We start from the raw sequence: 20,710 nt of genomic DNA, 5'->3' as shown, positions 1-20,710 counted from the left end.
TATGACTTTTTTTGGGTTGAATGGTGGTCGTCTCGCTCCCCCCTAGCGCCTGTGAGCGGAAAAACCACCCTTGCAACTTTTGGCTGGCAAGCCACCGGCCTCAGTGTCAGGAAGTATCGTGTGATATCAGGTCTGGCGATATAACAAATTGCTTCACGGCGCTGCACACATACACCCATTCAGGAACCGGCTAACAAGGTAGTAATGGAGTTTTTCACACTATTGTCATGGCTGAGCCGGTAAAAAAGAAGGAGAAAGCTAGGAAAGCATTGTCGGAGGAACAGAGAAAGAGCTCCACTAGCGGCGCCAGGATTTTGATTGTAGGTGGGCCTCCAGAAAACTGGATGGGCCAGTTAAAATAAGCCCAAAATAAAATGCGGCACTCAGGACAGCGACTCAGTAGCCTATCTGTGTGGCTCTTGTGTCGCTGTCCTCAGCTCACTACTGAAGCGGACAAAGACATACACCTTGGCAGTAAGCCTAACTTCATTTATCTCTTTTGAACGTTCAATACACAAAAAGACTGAAAAGGAATTATATCTTTGGAGGGTCTGTTTCTCTCTCCATTTATTTACCCAGCATGGCGGACAGGGAACTGTCCAAAATTATTTAACTGTTTCTTATAAATTCAGAATGACAGAAGAACTGTATTGACATGAAACAACAGCCTAACTGTTAGCCTACTTGCCGAACGATTGAGCCCGGACCTAAAATGGGTGGGCCCAGGCCCACCCGGGCCCAATAGTAGCGCCGCGGGTGGGGAGCTCTATAGAGAAACCTGCGAGCAAAAAGTGAAAGAAAATGGCCAAAACTGCATAGCGCCCCTTTAAAATTACATTCAACAACTATTTCGTTCATCCTCTCCTCTTCTGCTCCCGAGCCATCTGACACAGTCCACACAGAGGCAGGCAGGCCATGATCACCCAGTCATCACACACCGAGCCCTGGGAAGAAGCACAGGGACATCAATATTCTCATGTTCTGTCCAGATTTCATAGTTACTTCAAAATAGCATGCTCTTTTCAATACAAAATCAGCTGTGCCATTGTTTTGGTGGTCCAATGTGTGTGTAGACAACTTTATCACACTTACATCAATGTGGTATTTGCTGCGCATGCTTGTCCTTAGAGCAATCATGGCACCTGGAAGGAAGGGCAGGCAACAACTGTCCCCGTTGTCCTGAGCCACCTTACAGCCCAGGATACAAGGGATGAACGTTGCACAAAGACCTGGAGGAGAGAGACATAGTATTTTTGTAGTTAGTTAATTTTTAGATAGTTAATTTTTGCTTGATTCCACAAACACGTAAACCCTTACAGATGCCACAATCTTCACAGCAGTCGCACACATTTGAACTCCAATCTGATAATCCGGACGACACAGTGTACTGTGTGACAGTGACCTGAGGCTGCGAGCTGATCACGTTTGACTGGAACTCCATTGCTGTGAGAAGAAGCAAATTAATATTACAATGTAAAAACAGATCTTATCGTACTAAGTCACAATATTATTCAAAACTTCATATCTGGTAGCATTTTCTAACCCTGTTTGCAGCTATGTTTCCCCCAAAACAAATATCCTGATCCGTGTCCAGTCCTGTGCCATCAAAGCTTCTGCAGGTTTTCATTCCATCCAAAACCAATTTAAACTTATTCAATCGATATTTTGCAGAATCAGTTATTGCAATTAATTGGAATAAAAAAAAAAAAAACTGAAGACTATTCCATATAACCTGGGCTTACCTTCTGAGGTTTGTGTATGGCTCCTGAAAAGGTGGTCTTACGGTGTAGATGGTCACAGGCTAAATCCACAAACAGCAGGGCAAAGGCATGGCCACAGCTCTTATACCCAGTTTGACGTCCCTCTTATACATTAGTCCAGTTTCTGTGCTGATATGACATATTGTAAAGACAAAACCCAAGTGTTTAGGTTTGGGGCGTATTACCTTTCCAAATGGTTCACCTAACATTACGTGGTCTTTATCAGCATGCAGTTATTTAAGAACAAAGGCCTATAGTACATATTTGTATTTCAGCAACTTACTTTTTGGCAGGTATAGTGTGTGTACACACTGTGGGCCCAACTCTATGAATGGGAAAATAATAGCAAAAATTGAGCTTTGACCCTCAGACCGAAATTGAAAAAGGGGTTTTACTCTTGTGGTGCAATACAACATTTGACGTTGGTACTTATGTACATTTGTGTAGTGTGTCCAGATGTACACAATGGGTTTATAGAAAACACTGGTGAACAACACAAAAAGCTTTTTCTAAGGATCCACTTTGGCTCCGCTTTAGCCATAGACCCAGTACAATTTTTAATGGAGTCTTTATGGAGTTCATATACAACACATAAGACAAAAAAACATTAAAGAAGTATGAAAGTGATTAAATTAAAATAATAGAATGTAACTTACGTTGACTTAAAACAAAATTCAAAAATACCAAAAACAACAATACAACATTAAGTTAAGGATACGTTTTCAAAACAGTATATAAATAATATAGTTGCAAATATACACAAAACTAAAGACATTCAACACAAATGACAATAAAATAAACAGATACACAAAATCAAATACAATTTAACAAACAACAAATAGCATGAAACACAAGATGCAATGCAAATTGTAGCATATTGTATGATGAAAACATTAAAAGTTAACATAATTCATTTCCAAAGTGGCCCCTGGCCTGCCCAGGATCATTATACAACAGTGATACATTACAGACTTGAGTGAAAAGAACCATATCTATACATTTTGACTGTGCCTAGTATTATACCTGGTCTGCACTCAAACACCTGTAAATATTCCAATACCAGATTTGTTTTTTGGGATATATATTGAATATATATTTGTTCATGCATAGCCCATATAACATAATTAAATTATTTATTTTTTATGTGTTATATCTCCTTATTTGGACTAGTTACAGCGTTTTATGGTAATTTCCGTATTTTGTTACCTCAATTGCAAGCCCAGTTTGTGGTTGTTGTTTTTTTAAAACATGCAGGAGTGGAGTCTGTCTGCCCAACAATGAGGAAGTAAAACCAAGGTGAAAAAACCCCAAAGGAGATTAACTCTGTGAACAATATTTCACCACTTGTTAAATCGATTTTTTATTTGTAATAATATATGTAAGCTCATTATATACAATTTATAAGTGGGCTTGATGATGCGTAGAGAGGTAATAGAAATTACATGCATAATCATTACTCGATTGTATCATGGTCATGCACTGAAAAAATGGGAAATAGCAGGTCTTTGAATTTACACAAATGAATTTAGAATATGCTACGCAATTCATATTCCTTTCAAGAACATGGTTCAATCATGTAGACTTTAGTTGTTTTTGAAGAATATTTAACTGTATGGATTCCTTTTGCATTGATTGAAATTAATTGAATTGAACATTTTAAATGATCAAATTAAGTTTGGTCACTACTGCAAATGGTATATTTGAATGAAATGGCGCCAGGAAGTGTAGTTGGCGTGGCACTGCCAACACAGTCAAACTGTTTCAAGGAGGACATCGCCAAAACAAGAAGAATGTGAAGAAGAATGTTGAGCATGTGTTGACAGTGTGCAGGATTCATTCTACAGCAGCCTGGCCACATAACAATTTTTGGTTCCCTAGAGGTTATTTCAAGGTTCTACAAAACTAATCTTTACAGAACCTTTAGGGAACGTTCATAGAAGGTTAGCTGAAGGAAAAAAAGAAAAAAACAACAACCTTTAAAAGTTCAACAAAAACAACTTTAAGAGAACGTTCCAGGAAGGTTAGCTAAAGGTTCCAAAATATTTTAACCTTTAGGGAACGTTCTGGGAAGGTTCCCTAAAGGTATTACCTTCAGAGAACCTTTAGGGAACGTTCCCTAAAGGGTATGCGTTTGCTGGATGTCTCGTCTCCTACACGAAAAAGTACGGTAAGTTAACGTCAATCAAAATGATTTTGTTCATGTTCATAAAGGCGACATTTTCATTAAATGTATGTTTTTGTACTGCATGTATCCCACTCCTGACAACGGGGCTTCAGTGTAACGTCGGGTAAGAACGAATGAGTTTTGTAAAGCTGTCGGTTATTCAGTTGCAGACGCAACTGAATAAGTAATAATGTGTGTGTGTGTGTGTGTGTGTGTGTGTGTGTGTGTGTGTGTGTGTGTGTGTGTGTGTGTGTGTGTGTGTGTGTGTGTGTGTGTGTGTGTGTGTGTGTGTGTGTGTGTGTGTGTGTGTGCGTGTGTGTGCGTGTGTGTGTGTGTGTGTGTGCGTGCGTGTGTGTGTGTGTGTGTGTGAGAGAGAGTGATGCACGTCCGTGTGTATATGTGAGAGTGATGCACGTCCGTGTGTGTATGTGAGAGTGATGCACTTCCGTGTGTGTGTGTGTGTGTGTGTGTGTGTGTGTGTGTGTGTGTGTGTGTGTGTGTGTTACAAATGCACGTTCGCTGGTGTGTCGGTTATATGCGGGAGGGTGCTGCTGACATGAAAATGTATCGGGGCAACTAACATACTAACGTTAGCACAGTTTATAACATTAATGGGAACTCTTTGTTTATCATGTCATTTTCCTAAATGCACTCTCTCCACTCGTGCACACGAAAGAAGCCCTCCATAAATCGCTAAGTTTTCATATTAAGAAGCAGAGTTTGTAAGGTCGGACTCAAACTGGATTTTTAGCTTGCCTTTGTGTCTCTGCTTTATGCTTTATTTTGTGTGGTCTTTTAATTATTGAGCCAATGTGCTTGGTTCACCTCACTGATTCTAAATATTTTATTTCATAGGATCCTATTTGAACAGCATACACAAAGGCTTTATAGTGGTAAGTGCTGTCATATTTCTTTTCTTTGGTGTTGCTTTTTTTTAAATGTATATTTCCAAAAATAATTGAAAGTTACAGATGGAAACATCTGTTTGTTTCTCAATTGTTTATAAATGAAAATGGACCTACTACCACAGACATTGCCATTTTAAACAAGCCTTTAACTACGGTGGCCGACAGGGGCAAACGCCCTGCAATTTAAAAAAAACACATGCAAATAGACAAAACACAAGCAAATTAAGAAAACATCTTCATTAATTTGACAACACATGCGCAGCATTCAGCAAACGTGCTGCAATTGCACACAGCACAACCAAATACATAAAGGCGCTGCATATACAAAACGCTTCAAAAAGAAAATCACACAAATCCCGAAAAAAGAAGTGATGCAAAAAGAAAAACTACTTCATTAATTTGACAACACATGCGCAGCATTCAGCAAACGCACACAACACAACCAAATACACGAACGCGCTGCAAATAAAAAACGATGCAAAAAGAAAAGCACGCAAACCCAGAAAACAAATGCAACAAAATAAACGCTGCATCCAGATTACACAACGGAAGTTGTCTTTTCAAAATAAAAGCTCCCGTCCTATGTCTTTGTATTTTGGTGTTTTGGATGTTTTTGAACTAAACAGTGCGGCAATCACGCTAATGAATACAATAACTTTTTCAGCAGATGTCTTACTTACAACACGATGGAGTTAGCAAAGTAGTTTTGTGTTTATATGTGCGGGAGGGATTTATTCAGATTGATAAATCCCACGGTAAATTGGCTGGTTTACTAAACAGGGAGTGACTGTAAATCCTGTCTGTTTTTTGTTTTTTTTGCATTTCAAGAGCAAATTGCTCCACAATATGAATACAGATTGATCCCTTTTTTTATTTGGTAACCGTTGTTGTATAATCACAATATTACACTTGAGGAGGCCTATACTTCAGTAATGCGCCTTTCGGACCTCGAAATTAAACCCTCTCATGTAATATGGCTTAAACAAACGTCAACGTTAAACGCTGATGCAGTTTTAAATGTTTTATTACCACGAGTTTACAGACGTCTCTGCTGATTGAGTATCACCTGTGACCTGAGCCGAGACACACCCACCAAACATATCTCAAACATAGACTTAATATTTACAATCTAAGATCTCAAAGCAGTCTCTCTCTCTCTCTCTCTCTCTCTCTCTCTCTCTCTCTCTCTCTCCCTCCCTCCCTCCCTCCCTCCCCGTGGGTCGAAAATCAAGCTGTTCCATTTAGCGCTCCCTTTAGAAGCCTGGACAACTTCCGTTGTGTAATCTGGATGCAGCGTTTATTTTGTTGCATTTGTTTTCGGGGTTTGTGTGCTTTTCGTTTTGCATCGTTTTTTATTTGCAGCGCATTTATGTATTTGGTTGTGTTTGTGTGTATTTGCAGCGCGTTTGCTAAATGCTGTTTGTTTATTTGCATGTGTTTTCTTACAGTTTTTCTCCATTGGTTTGGCTCATTTCTTGAAACAGAAATGACATTCTCAAAACAACATTGACAAACCTCCAAACCACTTGGCAATTGTTCACAACAGAATTGAATTTCTCATTCATTTCATCAAATTGCAAATGTCTTAGTACACGTCTCAATGTCTCTGTACATCTTTGCAAATGATTAAGTACAGGTAGCCTACATTTAGCACAATTTCCAAGTGAATAGATCTTGTTGATCTAAACTGATTGTTGATTCTCAGTCTAATGGTTGTTCTCTCCAAAACGTGTCAGCGTCATTTCATTGTATAAGTCATCACTTGCACAATAGTCTGTTCAATTGTCAAAATTAGTCAAGAACATAATACCATGAATACCATATATGAATCTCTTGGAACATTTGATAAAGTGATTACAGCAATTGACAGTCAGGTGAAACTAGAACTTGACTAACGAAGGAGGAGTTTCACACATCTCAGATGACCGATCAAACAGTATGTTTAGTTACCTGACAGGTGCTGTCCATGATTGTGAATGCTGCCAAACATGTATATATAGAGCTTGACCATGCAGGACCAGTACAATTTCTGAACATGGAGGCACCTGGCCAAGTAAATGAACAAGGGCAACTGCCTGCTCGAGGAAGAGGAAGAGGAGTGTGATAGGCCTACAGTAATATCTTACCTCAATGGGATGTTATGATACTAAAAATGACAAGAAAAATATTGGAGAAAATAAACTATGGAATAGTTTATTTTCTACAGTATTGATGATACATTTTACAGTAGTATTCCAGTCACTGTGCAGTGATGCATTGTGGTAAAGTTACTGTAAGTAAAACAACAATACAATTACATTGGTAACTCCTTCTGTAAGGAATACATAAGGAATACATTACGAATGGAGTGTTGTCCTTTGAATTCTATGTCTAGGATTGGACGACAACCTTGCACAGGTGGCAGAGGAAAACTTCTCAATGAACAACAACAACAAGAGATCTGTAACATGGTGATTGCAAATAATGCCATCACATTGAGACAGATCCGCGCTGCAATCCTACAAGACAATGCCATATTCCAAAATGTCAACTCTATAAGCATCTCCACAATAGACCGGATATTGAAGAAGCATCAGATGACAATGAAGCAAATTTACAGGGTACCATTTGAGAGGAACTCTGATAGAGTGAAAGAGCTGCGGTACCAGTATGTACATGTAAATCAGTTACTGGTTGTCCATCATTATAACCTTTTTACAATTAAGCAGTGGTTCCCAAACTTTTTTGGCTTCAGTACCCACTTTACCTGATTTCTGAATCCAGTGTGTGTTTATATTACAGTATATTATGCTGTATACATTTTCTTTTTACTCTGATGTATGGAAGTTACGTTATGTGTGTGAATAAAAATGGTTACAATTTCCTTGGCAGTATGAGTACAATGTGTGATGTCAAACCTTGGAGGCTACTCTTACCCTAAAATCCTATTTTTTTTCTTCACTTTTATACACAATTGTATTCTGTTAGCTAGACAAAAAACAGTACAGTAACCATTGTCAATGAAAGACTGGGCTAAGACTGAAAGGTGGACATGAGAGATATGAGCTTTTGCAAGTGAGCTATAGTGTTGTGCTGAACTGTAAGACTGTTTTGCCAAATGATCTTAGAGTTTTGAGAATGTAATTTCTGTTTCAAGAAATGAGCCAAACCAATGGAGAAAAACTGTAAGTTGCAGGCCGTTTGCCCCTGTCGGCCACCGTATTTAACAGTATCATGAACATTAAAACACCAAGTTGTTATTTCTTATGACCGTGTTTTTGAAAAACATTAAGATTTTTAGAATTGTGGAAAGTTATGTTATGTAAAATGGTAAAATATTTTACGTACCACAATTTATTGGCAAGAACAGCATACAAATTGTAAGGCCCTACGTCTCTTTATTTTTCATTTTTCTCCTACTATATTCATCTTTTTCTCTCAGTTTTAACCTTTCCTCTATTCATTTATTTTCTGACTTATCTTCATATTTGTGTCTTTCTTTGTCTTTACTGTCAATCTCTTTCCTACGTGATATGGAGCTGACAGCAAGGCTAGAACAATTGTAGGAACCATGTTCTAATATTCTTAGAGAAATATGTACCCAATGACAGTGTACATCAGTAGTTGACTTCAAAATGTAGCAAAAGTGCTAAACTAAGACGCTAATAACAAAAAATTCTTTCAGTGTGATGATATAGATGCTGGACGGGAGTGTATCATCAAGGGAGTCTGTATCTACATGGGTGAAGATCCAGAAAACCTTGTGCAGCAATATGTGGTATATGTTGTGTGCTTACTACTCCCTTTTTGTTCTCCTGATTGATCACTTGGACTGAAATGATTCATTGATTAATAGAAAATGTATTGATTTATAATTTTGATAATCTATTAACATGTTCTGTTTCAAAGCATTATACAATCAATACTTAACAAATCTGAGACATGACTTTAGACTGGCTAGTTGTGGTGGGTATGTCATTATTTTCAATGTATTTTCTTTATTTATAAGTCATTATTTAAAATTTATCCGAATATTTAAACAAGAAAACATCACAAGTTTAATTATTTAAATTAATTGTAGTTACAGCAAAAACCCTATGAGAAATCGAGGAAGAGATAGAGTGAACCTGCCCAGAGGAAGCACGGGGCCCACGTCTGGAGCCAGGCCCAGATGGAAGGCCCGTCAGCGAGCGCCTGGTGGCCAGGTTTGCCACGGAGCCCGGCCGGGCACAGCCCAAAAAAGCTACGTGGCACCTCTCTCTCCATCCCATGGGCCCACCACCTGTGGGAGGAACCGCTGGGGTTGGGTGCGCTGCCACATGGGTGGCAGTGAAGGTCAGGGGCCTCGACGGACCAGACCCGGGCAGCAGAGGCTGGCTCTGGGGATGTGGCCTGGGCGCCTCCCAGTGCACGTCCAGCTGGGAGACGGCCTCGGGGAAGACCCAGGACTAGGTGGAGGGATTACATCTCCAACCTGGCCTGGGAACGCCTCGGGATCCCCCAGTCGGAGCTGGTTAATGTGGCTCGGGAAAGAGAAGTTTGGGGTCCCCTGCTGGAGCTGCTCCCCCTGCGACCCAATACCGGATAAGCGGACGAAGCAGGATGGATGGTAGTTACAGCACTATATATCTTCCCACACTCAACTACTGTTCTGTCAAAAAAAAAATGTGTCTGTGATTTTATATTAATTTGTTTCTCGATAGGTCTTATTTACTGGACTTATTATTTATTTTTTTAACAGGGCATGGATGAAGACGCCATCAACGACGCCATTGAAGACACCACTGTTGAGATTTATGTTCTTAAAGAACATGCTTCAAGTGATGAACCAGAGGACATCGCAATTGTCCTTAAAAGGCATCAAGATGTTGCAAGATCTTGATAATGTAGCATTAGCTGTTGCTATGCTGTTTGGACTAATGTATGCCCTGAACTTCAGCTACCCTGCTGGCCTTCGTTATACCTTTGAGGTAATCCAAAAGATTTTCATGGAACTTGAGGGAAACTTTCCAACAAAGCACTCTAAAAACTCTAAAAAAAAAAAAACAGGCTCTTCCAGTGAAAAGGTCAGAGAGACTGTGTCGTCAGCCAAACGGCGTAGTTGTCCCTAAAGGCATCGTTGGTATGGCTGTACCATTTGGACTAGTTTTGTTTGTTTGAATTAACTGGACAGGATTTGCATGGAACTGCATGGAAATAACCTTTTGCAAACAAAGCAAAAGTTTGCTCTCTAGAAAACAGACTCTTTTAGTAAAGACTGAGCTAGAGAAATAAACCAACAGGCATCTTTGGTACTGCTATACCGGATGGATCGCTTTTTCCCTTGTGAAGCCATTATGAAAACAATTTTAAGAGTTTAAAAAAAAAAAAAAAAATTCTCTTTTTTACACAGGGTTAATATTTTTTGTCATTTGTAAAACTACTTTGAAAACAGAGTGCACAATTTAAAGGGTAACTTCGGGTTTTTCAACCTGGACCCTATTTTTTTATGTTCTTGTTACTGATGGGAACAACAATCTTCGACACTGGTCCAGTATAAAGCGAAATCACTGCAGTAGGCAGCTGCCAAACAAGCTTCAATGTAAATTATAGGACAATTGCACACCTTCAATTTATTTCCAAGTGCTGTTTTTGCCGCTGACAGTCTCAGATTAATATTCTAATTGTCGTACATTACAGAGACAGACCTTTTTGTTAAAGAGTAAGATCCTTTTTGTTTAACATGAAACAGCCCCAAAATCACCATCACCAAACCCACCAGACTAAAAGTAGTGATTATTTACATGGAGTCTGGTGGGTTTGGTGATGGTGATTTCGGGGCTGTTTCATGTTAAACTAAAAGGATCTTACTCTTTAACAAAAAGGTCTGTCTCTGTAGGGATCCTTTCCATAATGTTGTCAGACACTTAAGGCCGTTGGCAGAAAAGGCAGTTGGACTGATCAGTCTCCCCGAGTTGGTCAAAAAAGTGCCTCGGAACACACCAAAGCGACGAGAAGTAATACGTCTCCATAACAGCAGGCAGCGCTAATCTGTATTGTCGCCCAAAAAATCAAAACCGGCAGCTGATTGGACGAACGCATCACGTGGGTCTGGCTGCTGCTTCCAGATTTTGGATTTTTCAACCAGCCATTAATGGCGACTCATTCGGAATACGATCTCATATTGTACTAAAATAGTTCACCGAAACGTGTTTCTGAAAACATTTTAAGCGAGAAATAGGCCATGCAGTTGCTGAATCTGTCTTCATTTCAGATCGACAAAAGTCAGTTTAAAAGATTTTAGTCCGATTTTGAGAGGCTTAGTCACGCTCATCCCGCTTGCCATTTCCAGGTGAGTCCCGACTGCCCTGTCTCCGACTGAACATGTCGGGTCGGCCAAAATGAAGGCCGACAGCTCCTCCAACGAACGACGGTACGGAACACACCGAACAGACTTGAGTCGCTGACCTCGCCAGACAGTCCAACGGCCGATTATCAGCCCGGTGTGTAGCTGCCTTTAGAATAATAATCTGAGTCTGTCAGCAGCAAAAAACAAACTTTTAGTGGACACTGACCATGCACAGTTGCCCTATATAACATTGCAGCCCGGTTCACAGTGATCTTGCTCAATGCTGGACCAATTTTCAAAGATTCACACAAAAACATAGGAAAATAGGGTCCAGGTTGAAAAAAAACTGAAGTTACCCTTTAAGTTTAGGAGTAAACTTAACAAAGCACTAGCTCTTATTTTGCCTTATTCACTTTGTGCCATGTTTGATTTAGACTATTTCAGGGAAATGGTGTCATTCTTTTTTTATTTGCTAAAAAAATATTAATATTTAACAGGAGAGCACTGTTTGTGATAATGTCACGGGGCGGAAGTAGATTATTTAAGCATGCTTTTACTTGGAGTGCTGTGTTTTTACTATTTGCTGTGTTCTTTTATATTGCATGCTTTTATTTCGAAACGTGTGGTGTGTGTTTTTAAATGTTTTACTTCCGCCAGTGAACATTTTAGTAATTAGGACTTAAGGACTTGCACCTGGGAAGAAGGAGCAAATAAGGAGCAAAGAGGGGGGGAAGCACATGGAAAAAGGAGGACACTGAGAGTATGGGCAGCGAGGAGGGAGACGCAGCTGCGAGCACAACAGACGAGAACAGAACAGGCAGAGGAACAGACGGAGAGACCCGGAGCCCAGTGAGAAGAGTACCGGCCCTGGTCGGAAGGAGACCGGGGAATACATCGGAAAACTCAAACACCGATCGCTAGCGGCAACAGTGGGAGAAGGTAAAACTTCTCCCTTCCGCGTAAGTCTCTTTGTAAGACCGGTGTTTGTTGTGAGTAGTATATAAAACTGTGGCACTTTTAAAAGGACGTTTAACTGGCTTAGAGTTCTCCTTCACAGGCTATGCCCGAGGGGAAGAGCCAAGCAACAAAGAAGCTGGTTGCCAGTGGAAACCTGTGGACATTTTAATCTCCAACTCCTGTGTGTGTGTGTGTTTTTTAAACTTGATTTTAGTTGGTTTTGTTTTTTAAATTCTTTTAAAGAGGAATTTTAATTGTTTTTTTTTAAATAAATTGTTATTCCTCAAACTGGTTTTTACTCACCGTTTTAAATACACTAGTTTAACTGCTCTCCCCCAGTAATAAGGACCTGTTTTAATCTTTTATCTCAAATTGGAATCTTGTAGTTTTAAGAGGTCCTAGTTCCTCAAGCCAAAAACCTAGGTGGCGTTGTCGGCCCCCCTACACAATTTTAAATTCACACCCCGGCCCTTCTTACAATAACAGTTCACAGTATTTTGTATTTGCACTTTTAAATCTAATGTGAAAAGTGTATTATAATTGTATTTGCCATGTCCACTGAAGATAGTTTGAAGTATTATAAATGTCTTTGCTGTTCGAAGTCCACTATGAAGATGTTTCGAAATGCAGTATATGCTCCTATTGTTACTGTGAAGATGGTTAGTGCAAGGTTACTTTATATTTAAAACCATTGCACTGTATGTAGAATTTACAATGATTTGAAAATCCAGTAGGTTTGCATAGTTGTGGTTGAATCCACTGCTGTTGATGTAGAGGTTAAGATTTTTGGTCCCTCTGTGAAATGTGTTTATTGCAACTGCACGAAGTCATTCGTTTTGGGTAAAATTGGTACGTAAGTTTTAATACTCCTTTTATATAGTACTTTTAATACTAATTATAGACAATTTTGACTGTCGATGCAAATCATTTCAACATACAACTGTATTTACCTACATGCACAAAGGAACCGATGGCTACAATACATTTGAATAGTTAACTTTTTAACAAATGTTAGATTTAGAGACCCCACTCAGGTACCAGGGACATGATGAAATTGCCTTAGTTAAATAATACCTTTACATAATACTAGCTTTAAGAAATCAAGTTGCAGTTAGTCTAAAATCAGGTCTCCTGAACATGATGAAATTACTTAACATCACACAATGAATTTGTATTACTGTAACAGAAAAATGTTAAATTAACACAATTTTAATAGTCTAATGTGAATAAAATAGGCTGGTTTGACAAGAAATAAGTAATAAGAGGGAAAAAAGTACGTCAATTAGCCACCTTCTGATCATGTGGGACCAATGTACACATTGCAATCAAGTAAATAAAAAAAAAAATAAATAAAAAATTCAGTGTGCTTTTCATTTTCTTGCATCTCAAATTTATGAACTTGTTTGAACTATAAAATGTTATCCTTTTAAACCATTGAATTACCAGATATACATTCAGTTTAAGTAGCCCCACTAAGTCGTTGTAGAGGTGCGGCCTTAACTCACATTGCACAACAGAGCTGAGCAGCAGATACTATTATAAGCTAAACTCTGACTATAAAAACACCTCACATGACAGAACCGATGAATGCATTGTTATGCTCTGCTGTGACTCATTCCTTGCATGTAACATTTCACATTTCAAGTGCATTTTTTGAATATTTTTGACTTTTAAAGCCAATACTTTTTTTTTTTAAATCTGAGGAGCTGAATAAGGCCAATAAGTAAGAAATTGCGGTAGCCTAGAGAAAGGTGTAATTTCCTCTGGGGACATGTCCCCCCCCCCACACACACACACACACTTTTTTTACATGGTTATATTTGTCTCATCTCTTTTTAAAAGCAAATTTGTTAAAAATTTTGAAAAATAGAACACCGAAAACACACGTGTTTTTCGAAAGTTTGAACTTGAGCAGAAATCTGCTGAAACACATCTTAGCTATTAAAGTCGGGGGTTATAAATGAATTAAAATCCATTCATTTAAAAAAAATTAACTTCTGGGCACCCAGATAGCTCAGTTGGTAGAGCGGGTGCCCATATATAGAGGAGGTTTACTCCTCGACGCAGCAGCCGTGGGTTCAACTCTGACGTGTTTTTTTTGCTTTGCTGCATGTCTCTCCCCTTTCATGTCTTCAGCTGTCCTGTCTATTAAAGGCCTATAATGCCCAAAAAATAATCTTAAAAAAAAATGTAACTTCCACAAACAAAATACACAAAGAAGGAGGGAATAGTATTGTGTGTTGACTCACCAGGGATAACATGTAATGAGAAAAGTTGATCTACAAGAGAATAAATATTTGATAGCATTACAGAATGCCTAAGAGCCTTACTGCATTATATTGCATTATATTTTAACTGTCACCTGCTGCAGGAATTTAGAGCTTTCCTTTACATAAATAAAGACATTTCCACATTTTACCAGAATGCAGGAAATAAGTGTTTACTCTGAACCATTTATTGGATGACTCCTCAGACCCCACAAATAATGTGTCCAGCCCAATGTTGAAATTAAATCTGTGCTCTTGTATGGAGGAATGTGCAGTCAAAATATGAAAATAGTGATTGTGCAGTCAACGTTGTTTTGCGTTTTATGCCGAGTAGGCCTATTTTCATATTTTGTATTGCATTTTGTATTGCATTTTGTGATTTTTTTACCTGACTCGCCATAATTATCTAACCTCATACCAACTTTCCTTTTACATACAAAAATTATTTCTTACAAAAACGTTTTTTTCATCCGAGCCCTTATGTTCCCACCACAAAGTGACGCCCTTGGGTTTGAGGTAATTTAGAAACAATACATAGTTTGTCCACCAGAGAGCACTGACTAGTTGATTTTTACACTGTAAAAAGTCCTGCTTAGCATGTATGTTGGTCAACTTGGTACTTATGGTGATTCAAGAAATGTCTAGCAACTGATATATTGTCATTGGATTTTTTACTCTCCCAAATACAAATATCAGTATCAGCCCCAGGTCACTTAAACAATTCACAGGGCCATTTCAGTGTCCCGTGTTTAAAAAATGAAACATGGAGGTGTGTTATTATGGCACCAGGCACCTGTTTTTCTTAAATAGACACTTTGAAGAATTCAGAAGAGCACGTATGGTGCCCCTTCTGCTCCTCCATGTGTGCACACGATTACATACAAACATACCGTTTATATAGCTAACTTTAACAATTTGCTTCTGTGGTGTGTATTGCACTGTTCATCACTCAAGTCGACAGAAGAAAGCAAAACATCTGTGATGTTGCACAATAACATAATTTACCAGAAGACCCTCAGTCGAGACAGTAAGCAACCACAAGTGTTCAGTTCCTCACACATTTGAGCTGTTTTTTATTTTTAAAAAGAAATCATACTGTAACACTAAAAAAGGGGATTTAGCTCATTCTGTCCACCCTGTCTGTCTCTGGTCTAGTTTGTGGAAGTAAAGCAAAAAGGGGCATCGATGCATTTTATCTCTCAACCAGCATTTGAGTGCTCCTGAGCCTGAGTCTGCGTGAGTTTGTTTGTGGTAAAAAAAACAACAGTGTTTTAACAATTTGTCATGAACTGATTTTTTATATTAACTTTTCTTAAAAACTTCTCCTACCCCCTTCCAACGAGTTGGAATGTGAACAGAATATTAGTTTCAGTGTTTGCTCATATCAAACATCTGCAGGAAGGTGTCAAGTCACTATCACAAGGTTGTTTTATCTTGTTCAAGTTACTTTACAGAGCATGAGAGAGATTTAAATGTATTTCTTTTCACTGCATACATTCTTGCAGAAAAAGCATCTCTAAAGAGCATGTTTATGGCTGCCCATCAGAGTGGGTTACTTTAACTGTATAGATAGACAAATTACTTCATTTCCTGTTTTTTTAAGTGTATCTTATCATCATATAGTATCCAGGATGTCTCTTGTCGGCCACTTTGTTCGCATCCTGTCTTAACAAGATCTCATAAGGTGAGTAAGTGTTTCTTGTTACTTGTTTCATTAAACATCTACATATGAATAGAGCTCTACTTTTCACTCGGCCAAAGCTTTGCAAAGGTGCCGGAATTAAGAATCACTGCAAACAAAATCAGAAACTAGCTTGAAGTATTTTTTGAAACAATTTTATATTTTCAAATTTTGCTTAGGCTTGTAAAATCTGCGGCAATTAAAGAATACTTCTAAGTCTTTCCCAAGCTATTATAATACATTCTGACGTAAACAACAAGATAGTGGAGACTGAAATTTCTGCCAGCCAAGCACTTTCACTTCTCCTACATTTGTGGAGAATTATTATGTAAAACCAGTTTCTACATCTCAAGGGGTTAAATTCCCATAAATTCTGTTCTGTTTTGAAATTATAAGCACATATTTTATACATCAAAGTTACATAAACTGGATCTTTAGTAGATAAAGTAGAAGACAGAAAATAGAATATTTTCCATATTGAGTGCACCAGACAGCACTGTCTGTCTGAAGGGGTTTTATAGCTGGCTGCAGCCATGTTTTAAAGATATATGTCACAATTTCCCTGACACAGTCATCAATTCCCACTATAGCTATGTTTGCATCTGTCTAAAATGTGCACGGTTTCGGTTCCTAAAATTAAGACTTCTTCTTTCTGATCCTCCGTCATCTGGATAGGTGTAGAAGAAAAAAGGGATGTTTCCCATTGTGTTTATGAGTGTGTGCTCTCTTGACTGTTAAAGGGTTTCAGGTGTTCTGCTGCCTCCTTGTTTGCTACAAATATGGATCAAGTTCCATCAACCACAGAAGATTACTGGGTGAGTGGATATTTTTCTCATCTTTCATGTACATCTTTAGTCATCAGGAAACACAAAGTGCTAACTGAGACTAACTGCTAACATTTGACGTTTTGGGAATCGTATGTCTCAAACATGCCCTTACTGAGGTTCAAGTAAATTTAAAACAATGATTGGTTTTGCATCATGAAGTTTGTGAAATGCTGAGAAGTACACTTTTCTGGAATAACCCATCTGTTTCAAGTATTTGACAGAATTTGTTTCCTCTCTGTTGTGAACAGGACTATGAATATGAAAATTACAGCTTGTCCCCTGGCATGAGCAAGAGTCAAGCAGCCCCATGCTCACAGGATGACACATATGGATTTGCACAGAGGTACTCGCCTGTTGTATACAGTCTGGTGTTCGTCCTGGCTCTTTTGGGCAACGTGCTGGTGCTGTGTGTGATCCGACGCTATCGAAACTCTCAGAGGGGCGGAGCCTGTGCTTTCTCTCTGACGGACACCTTCCTCCTTCACCTGGCCATTTCTGACCTCCTGTTGGCCTTCACCCTGCCCCTGTTTGCAGTGCAGTGGGCTCACCACTGGGTGTTCGGCTTGGCTGTTTGCAAGATCTCCGGTGCCCTCTTTTCCCTGAACCGCTACAGTGGCATCCTTTTTCTGGCCTGCATCAGCTTTGACCGTTACCTGGCCATAGTTCACGCTGTCAGCTCTGGCTGGAAGCGCAACACCTGCCATGCCCAGATTGCGTGTGCCTTCATCTGGGTGGGCTGCCTGGGCCTGAGTGGAGTAGACATTACCTTCAAACAGGTAGTGGAGGTGAACACGGTGGGCCATCAGAAGGCCTTCCTGTGCCAGGTGTGGTTCACTGAGAACCCCACCCAGTGGCAAGTGGGGCTGCAGCTGGTCAGTGTGGTTCTGGGTTTTGGGCTCCCCTTGTTGATTATGCTCTACTGCTACATCCGCATCTTCAGGTCTCTCTGCAACGCCACTCGCCGCCAAAAGCGCAAGTCTCTCAGCCTCATCGTCTCCTTAGTGTCTATGTTTGTCATCTGCTGGGCACCATACAACTGCTTCCAGCTGGCAGATAGTCTGTACAAGCTGGGCGTGGTGACTGGAGGTTGCCAGTTTGGCCGTGTGATGGACATTGGGACTCTCATCACTGAAAGTGTGGGGCTGTCGCACTGCGCCCTCAACCCTCTGCTGTATGGCTTTGTGGGGGTGAAGTTCCGGAGGGAGCTGGTCAAAATGTGTAAGGGGCTGATGGGACGGAGAGGTTTGCTGGGGATGGAGGAATGGAGGGAGAGGAGGATCAGAAGAACCACCGGATCTTTCAGCTCTGCAGAAAGTGAAAACACCTCATACTCTGTCATGGTGTGAAACTGATTCGAGAGACAGGAAGGGACTGTGTGTGTGTGTGTGTGTGTGTGTGTGTGTGTGTGTGTGTGTGTGTGTGTGTGTGTGTGTGTGTGTGAAGTTTTTGAAATGAAAATATATATTTTCAGCTTAATTAAGGCTTCAACACATGTTCTCAGAGCAAAAGTAACATAGGCTACTTCTTCCACTGGTGCTTTGATATCTGGTTGTTTGGTATGGTGCAGCTTACGTTTTGTCTTTTTTTTTTTCTGTTTTTCAAGAAAACTGTAATGAAATCATTAAGTGCCACATCCCACATGCTGATGCAGTCATGTAACTTTCTGGTGAGAACTGTTGATTTTTGTGTCCATAGGTCAAATCTTGTAAAATATTTAGATTTCTTTATACTCTTGAAAAGCTTGTTCAGCAGTTAAGATGTAGCTTGTGGCTTCAGACTCATATCTCACATCCATACAGATGTTTTTCTTATCAGATTCCACACTCATACAGTTTGCAGGAAAACAAGTTTTAGCTTATAAAACAGTGAAAATGTTGTAAATATATCTAAAAGTAGTTTGTGTTGAAATTGTCATTTCTCTTTTTTTTCATGATCCATATACAGCTGTTCTCTCAGCTGTGCTTCAAAACTCTACGAAAGAGGAACTTAAGAGTATTAACATACTCATTTCACATTTTGATTTTTACATCAAAATACATACAAAGTTTTTTATAATAAATATTTTTGAATAAGAATATAGTATAATGTTATATATGCATCAACAGCTCATCTTTTCTCTCTACAAGTTTACTACATTTACTCAAGTAGGCCTATTCAAGTACATTTCCAAGGTACTTATTCTTTACTTGAGTATTTCAATTTTATGCAACTTTACACTTCTCCACTACATCTCAGAGGCAAATGTACTTGTTACTCCACTGCATTTGCCTGACAGCTATAGTTACTAGTTACTTTTCAAATTACAATTGTTCACATCATTCACTAGTCGAAAATGTTAGGAACCACTAGTTTAATCTTTATCAATGCATTGTATTTCATAAGCTTATTATTTATAAATACATATTTTTAATGTAAATTAAATTAAATTTAAAGATTAAATCTTAATCCCAAAAGTAATTTATCTGTAGCTGTCACATAAATGTAGTGCAGTAAAAAAGTGCAATATTTCCTAGTACTAAAGTAGAAGTATAAAGTAGGATAAAATGGAAATAACCTACTCAAGTAAAGTAAAAGTACCTCGAAATTGTACTACTCAATTAAATGTATTACGTGGTTGTTAAGCATAGCATATTGTTTGGATTAGAAATGCAAAAGATATCGTCAGGTGTTACAGCCTTTGACTCTTTTCCTGCATTTATTATGCATTTGTATCTATTAAATTGCTGTGAGCTGGCAGATCGGAGATTATTCCTTCACAGCGCTGTGCAATGAGAGAACATCTCAGAGTTGAACCGGGCAGACACAGCACCCTGGGTCAGGTTAATTAAGTCTACTGCTATTTTACAACACTAATCGCCAAAATACCCCCGCAAATCAAATCCCCTACTTCACCGTTAACCGTCAAGCCACTAAACCTGTATGGAAATGAACACGTCCTCTGCTGAAGTGTTAAATTTGTTAACGATCATAGACACAGACAACACCGTGTCTCTCTCCCTCTCCCTCTCCCTCTCTCTCTCTCTCTCTCTCTCTCTCTCTCTCTCTCTCTCTCTCTCTCCCCGCACACACACACACACAAACGGTCCGGTTCTGGTGGTTGATGAACGCAGATATGTGCTGATTAGCTGGGGCCGGGTGGGTAGCGCACTGCCATGAGTCCATGACGCTAATGTCTGAGTACTCCACATTTTCATTGTGATATTTTGTGATTACATACTGAATCTGTCCCGTTCTCTGTCAGGTAAATAGGCTACAGTAGGTAGGCCTACAATGTCTTCCTCTGATGTAGACGTAGCCTACACTGTAAGTCAGTAGTAGGCTTTAGGCTACAGTGGAGTAAGTGGTTTGGGGTCCTTCTGTAAGTAATTTTGGAGTACAATTTGGTTTTGAAGAATTCTACAAGCAGCAATACCACAGGCCAAGCAATCACCCGTTCCAAACAGGCACATTTCAACGGGCTCTGTACTAGTTCATATAAAAAATACCTATAGATAGATTCCATCATATTATGTATCTATTATTCGGTTTGGAAACACAAACACAACAGCTCCACCTAGTGGAACGCGGCACTTTGTGCGGGCATTTTTTGTCAGCTTTGTGTTCAGCTCTCCGTGTTGCGTCCATGGATATATTTAAGGTTGCGTCAAGTCATGCACAGAAAGCGGAAACGCGGAAGAAGTGTAATTGAGCCTTCAAAATAAAGCGCCCGTATCAAACAAAAATGGCACAATCAATAAGAACTATGTACCACTTCTATCGTATCATGTGCTTCACACTACAAATATAACAGCACTGTCTATTTCTCAACCCCGTTTTCTTAGATTTTAATTTGTAGACAT

General features: G+C 39.3%; 2 protein-coding genes across 3 annotated transcripts; one reads left to right on the top strand and one right to left on the bottom strand.

Moving 5' to 3' along the window:
* Positions 1-268: 268 nt before the first annotated feature.
* Positions 269-17,347, bottom strand: cnfn (cornifelin). 2 transcript variants are annotated; one of them, XM_078252519.1, is made up of 5 exons: positions 17,223-17,347; positions 1,743-1,889; positions 1,318-1,443; positions 1,093-1,229; positions 269-944 (listed from the first exon to the last, which is right to left on the bottom strand). In XM_078252519.1, exons 3-5 carry the CDS (start codon positions 1,439-1,441, stop codon positions 855-857), a joined length of 351 nt encoding a protein of 116 aa, XP_078108645.1. In that variant the 5' UTR covers positions 1,442-1,443; positions 1,743-1,889; positions 17,223-17,347; the 3' UTR covers positions 269-854. The 2 variants fall into 2 exon arrangements, with proteins under 2 accessions (XP_078108645.1, XP_078108646.1); XM_078252520.1 differs by lacking the exon at positions 17,223-17,347 and adding an exon at positions 2,044-2,301.
* Positions 16,029-19,607, top strand: cxcr3.2 (chemokine (C-X-C motif) receptor 3, tandem duplicate 2). The gene is made up of 3 exons (XM_078252516.1): positions 16,029-16,047; positions 16,785-16,859; positions 17,120-19,607. Exons 2-3 carry the CDS (start codon positions 16,824-16,826, stop codon positions 18,215-18,217), a joined length of 1,134 nt encoding a protein of 377 aa, XP_078108642.1. The 5' UTR covers positions 16,029-16,047; positions 16,785-16,823; the 3' UTR covers positions 18,218-19,607.
* Positions 19,608-20,710: the final 1,103 nt, after the last annotated feature.

Source organism: Sander vitreus, chromosome 6 (assembly GCF_031162955.1).
Source record: "Sander vitreus isolate 19-12246 chromosome 6, sanVit1, whole genome shotgun sequence".
In the NCBI taxonomy this organism is placed as follows: Eukaryota; Metazoa; Chordata; class Actinopteri; order Perciformes; family Percidae; genus Sander; species Sander vitreus.
The sequence above is the reverse complement of the archived record's forward strand: the minus strand, read 5'-3'. Positions and strand labels throughout refer to the sequence as shown.

What these genes read in the sequence shown, in the direction of transcription:
- cxcr3.2 (XM_078252516.1), top strand. Translation starts at nt 16,824, where the DNA reads ATGGATCAAGTTCCATCAACCACAGAAGATTACTGG. An exon ending in CAACCACAGAAGATTACTGG is followed by an intron (nt 16,860 to 17,119) that starts GTGAGTGGATAT and finishes TGTTGTGAACAG; the next exon opens with GACTATGAATATGAAAATTA.
- cnfn (XM_078252519.1), bottom strand. Translation starts at nt 1,441, where the DNA reads ATGGAGTTCCAGTCAAACGTGATCAGCTCGCAGCCTCAGGTCACTGTC. An exon ending in CTGTGAAGATTGTGGCATCT is followed by an intron (nt 1,230 to 1,317) that starts GTAAGGGTTTAC and finishes TCTCTCCTCCAG; the next exon opens with GTCTTTGTGCAACGTTCATC. An exon ending in GCAGCAAATACCACATTGAT is followed by an intron (nt 945 to 1,092) that starts GTAAGTGTGATA and finishes GCTTCTTCCCAG; the next exon opens with GGCTCGGTGTGTGATGACTG.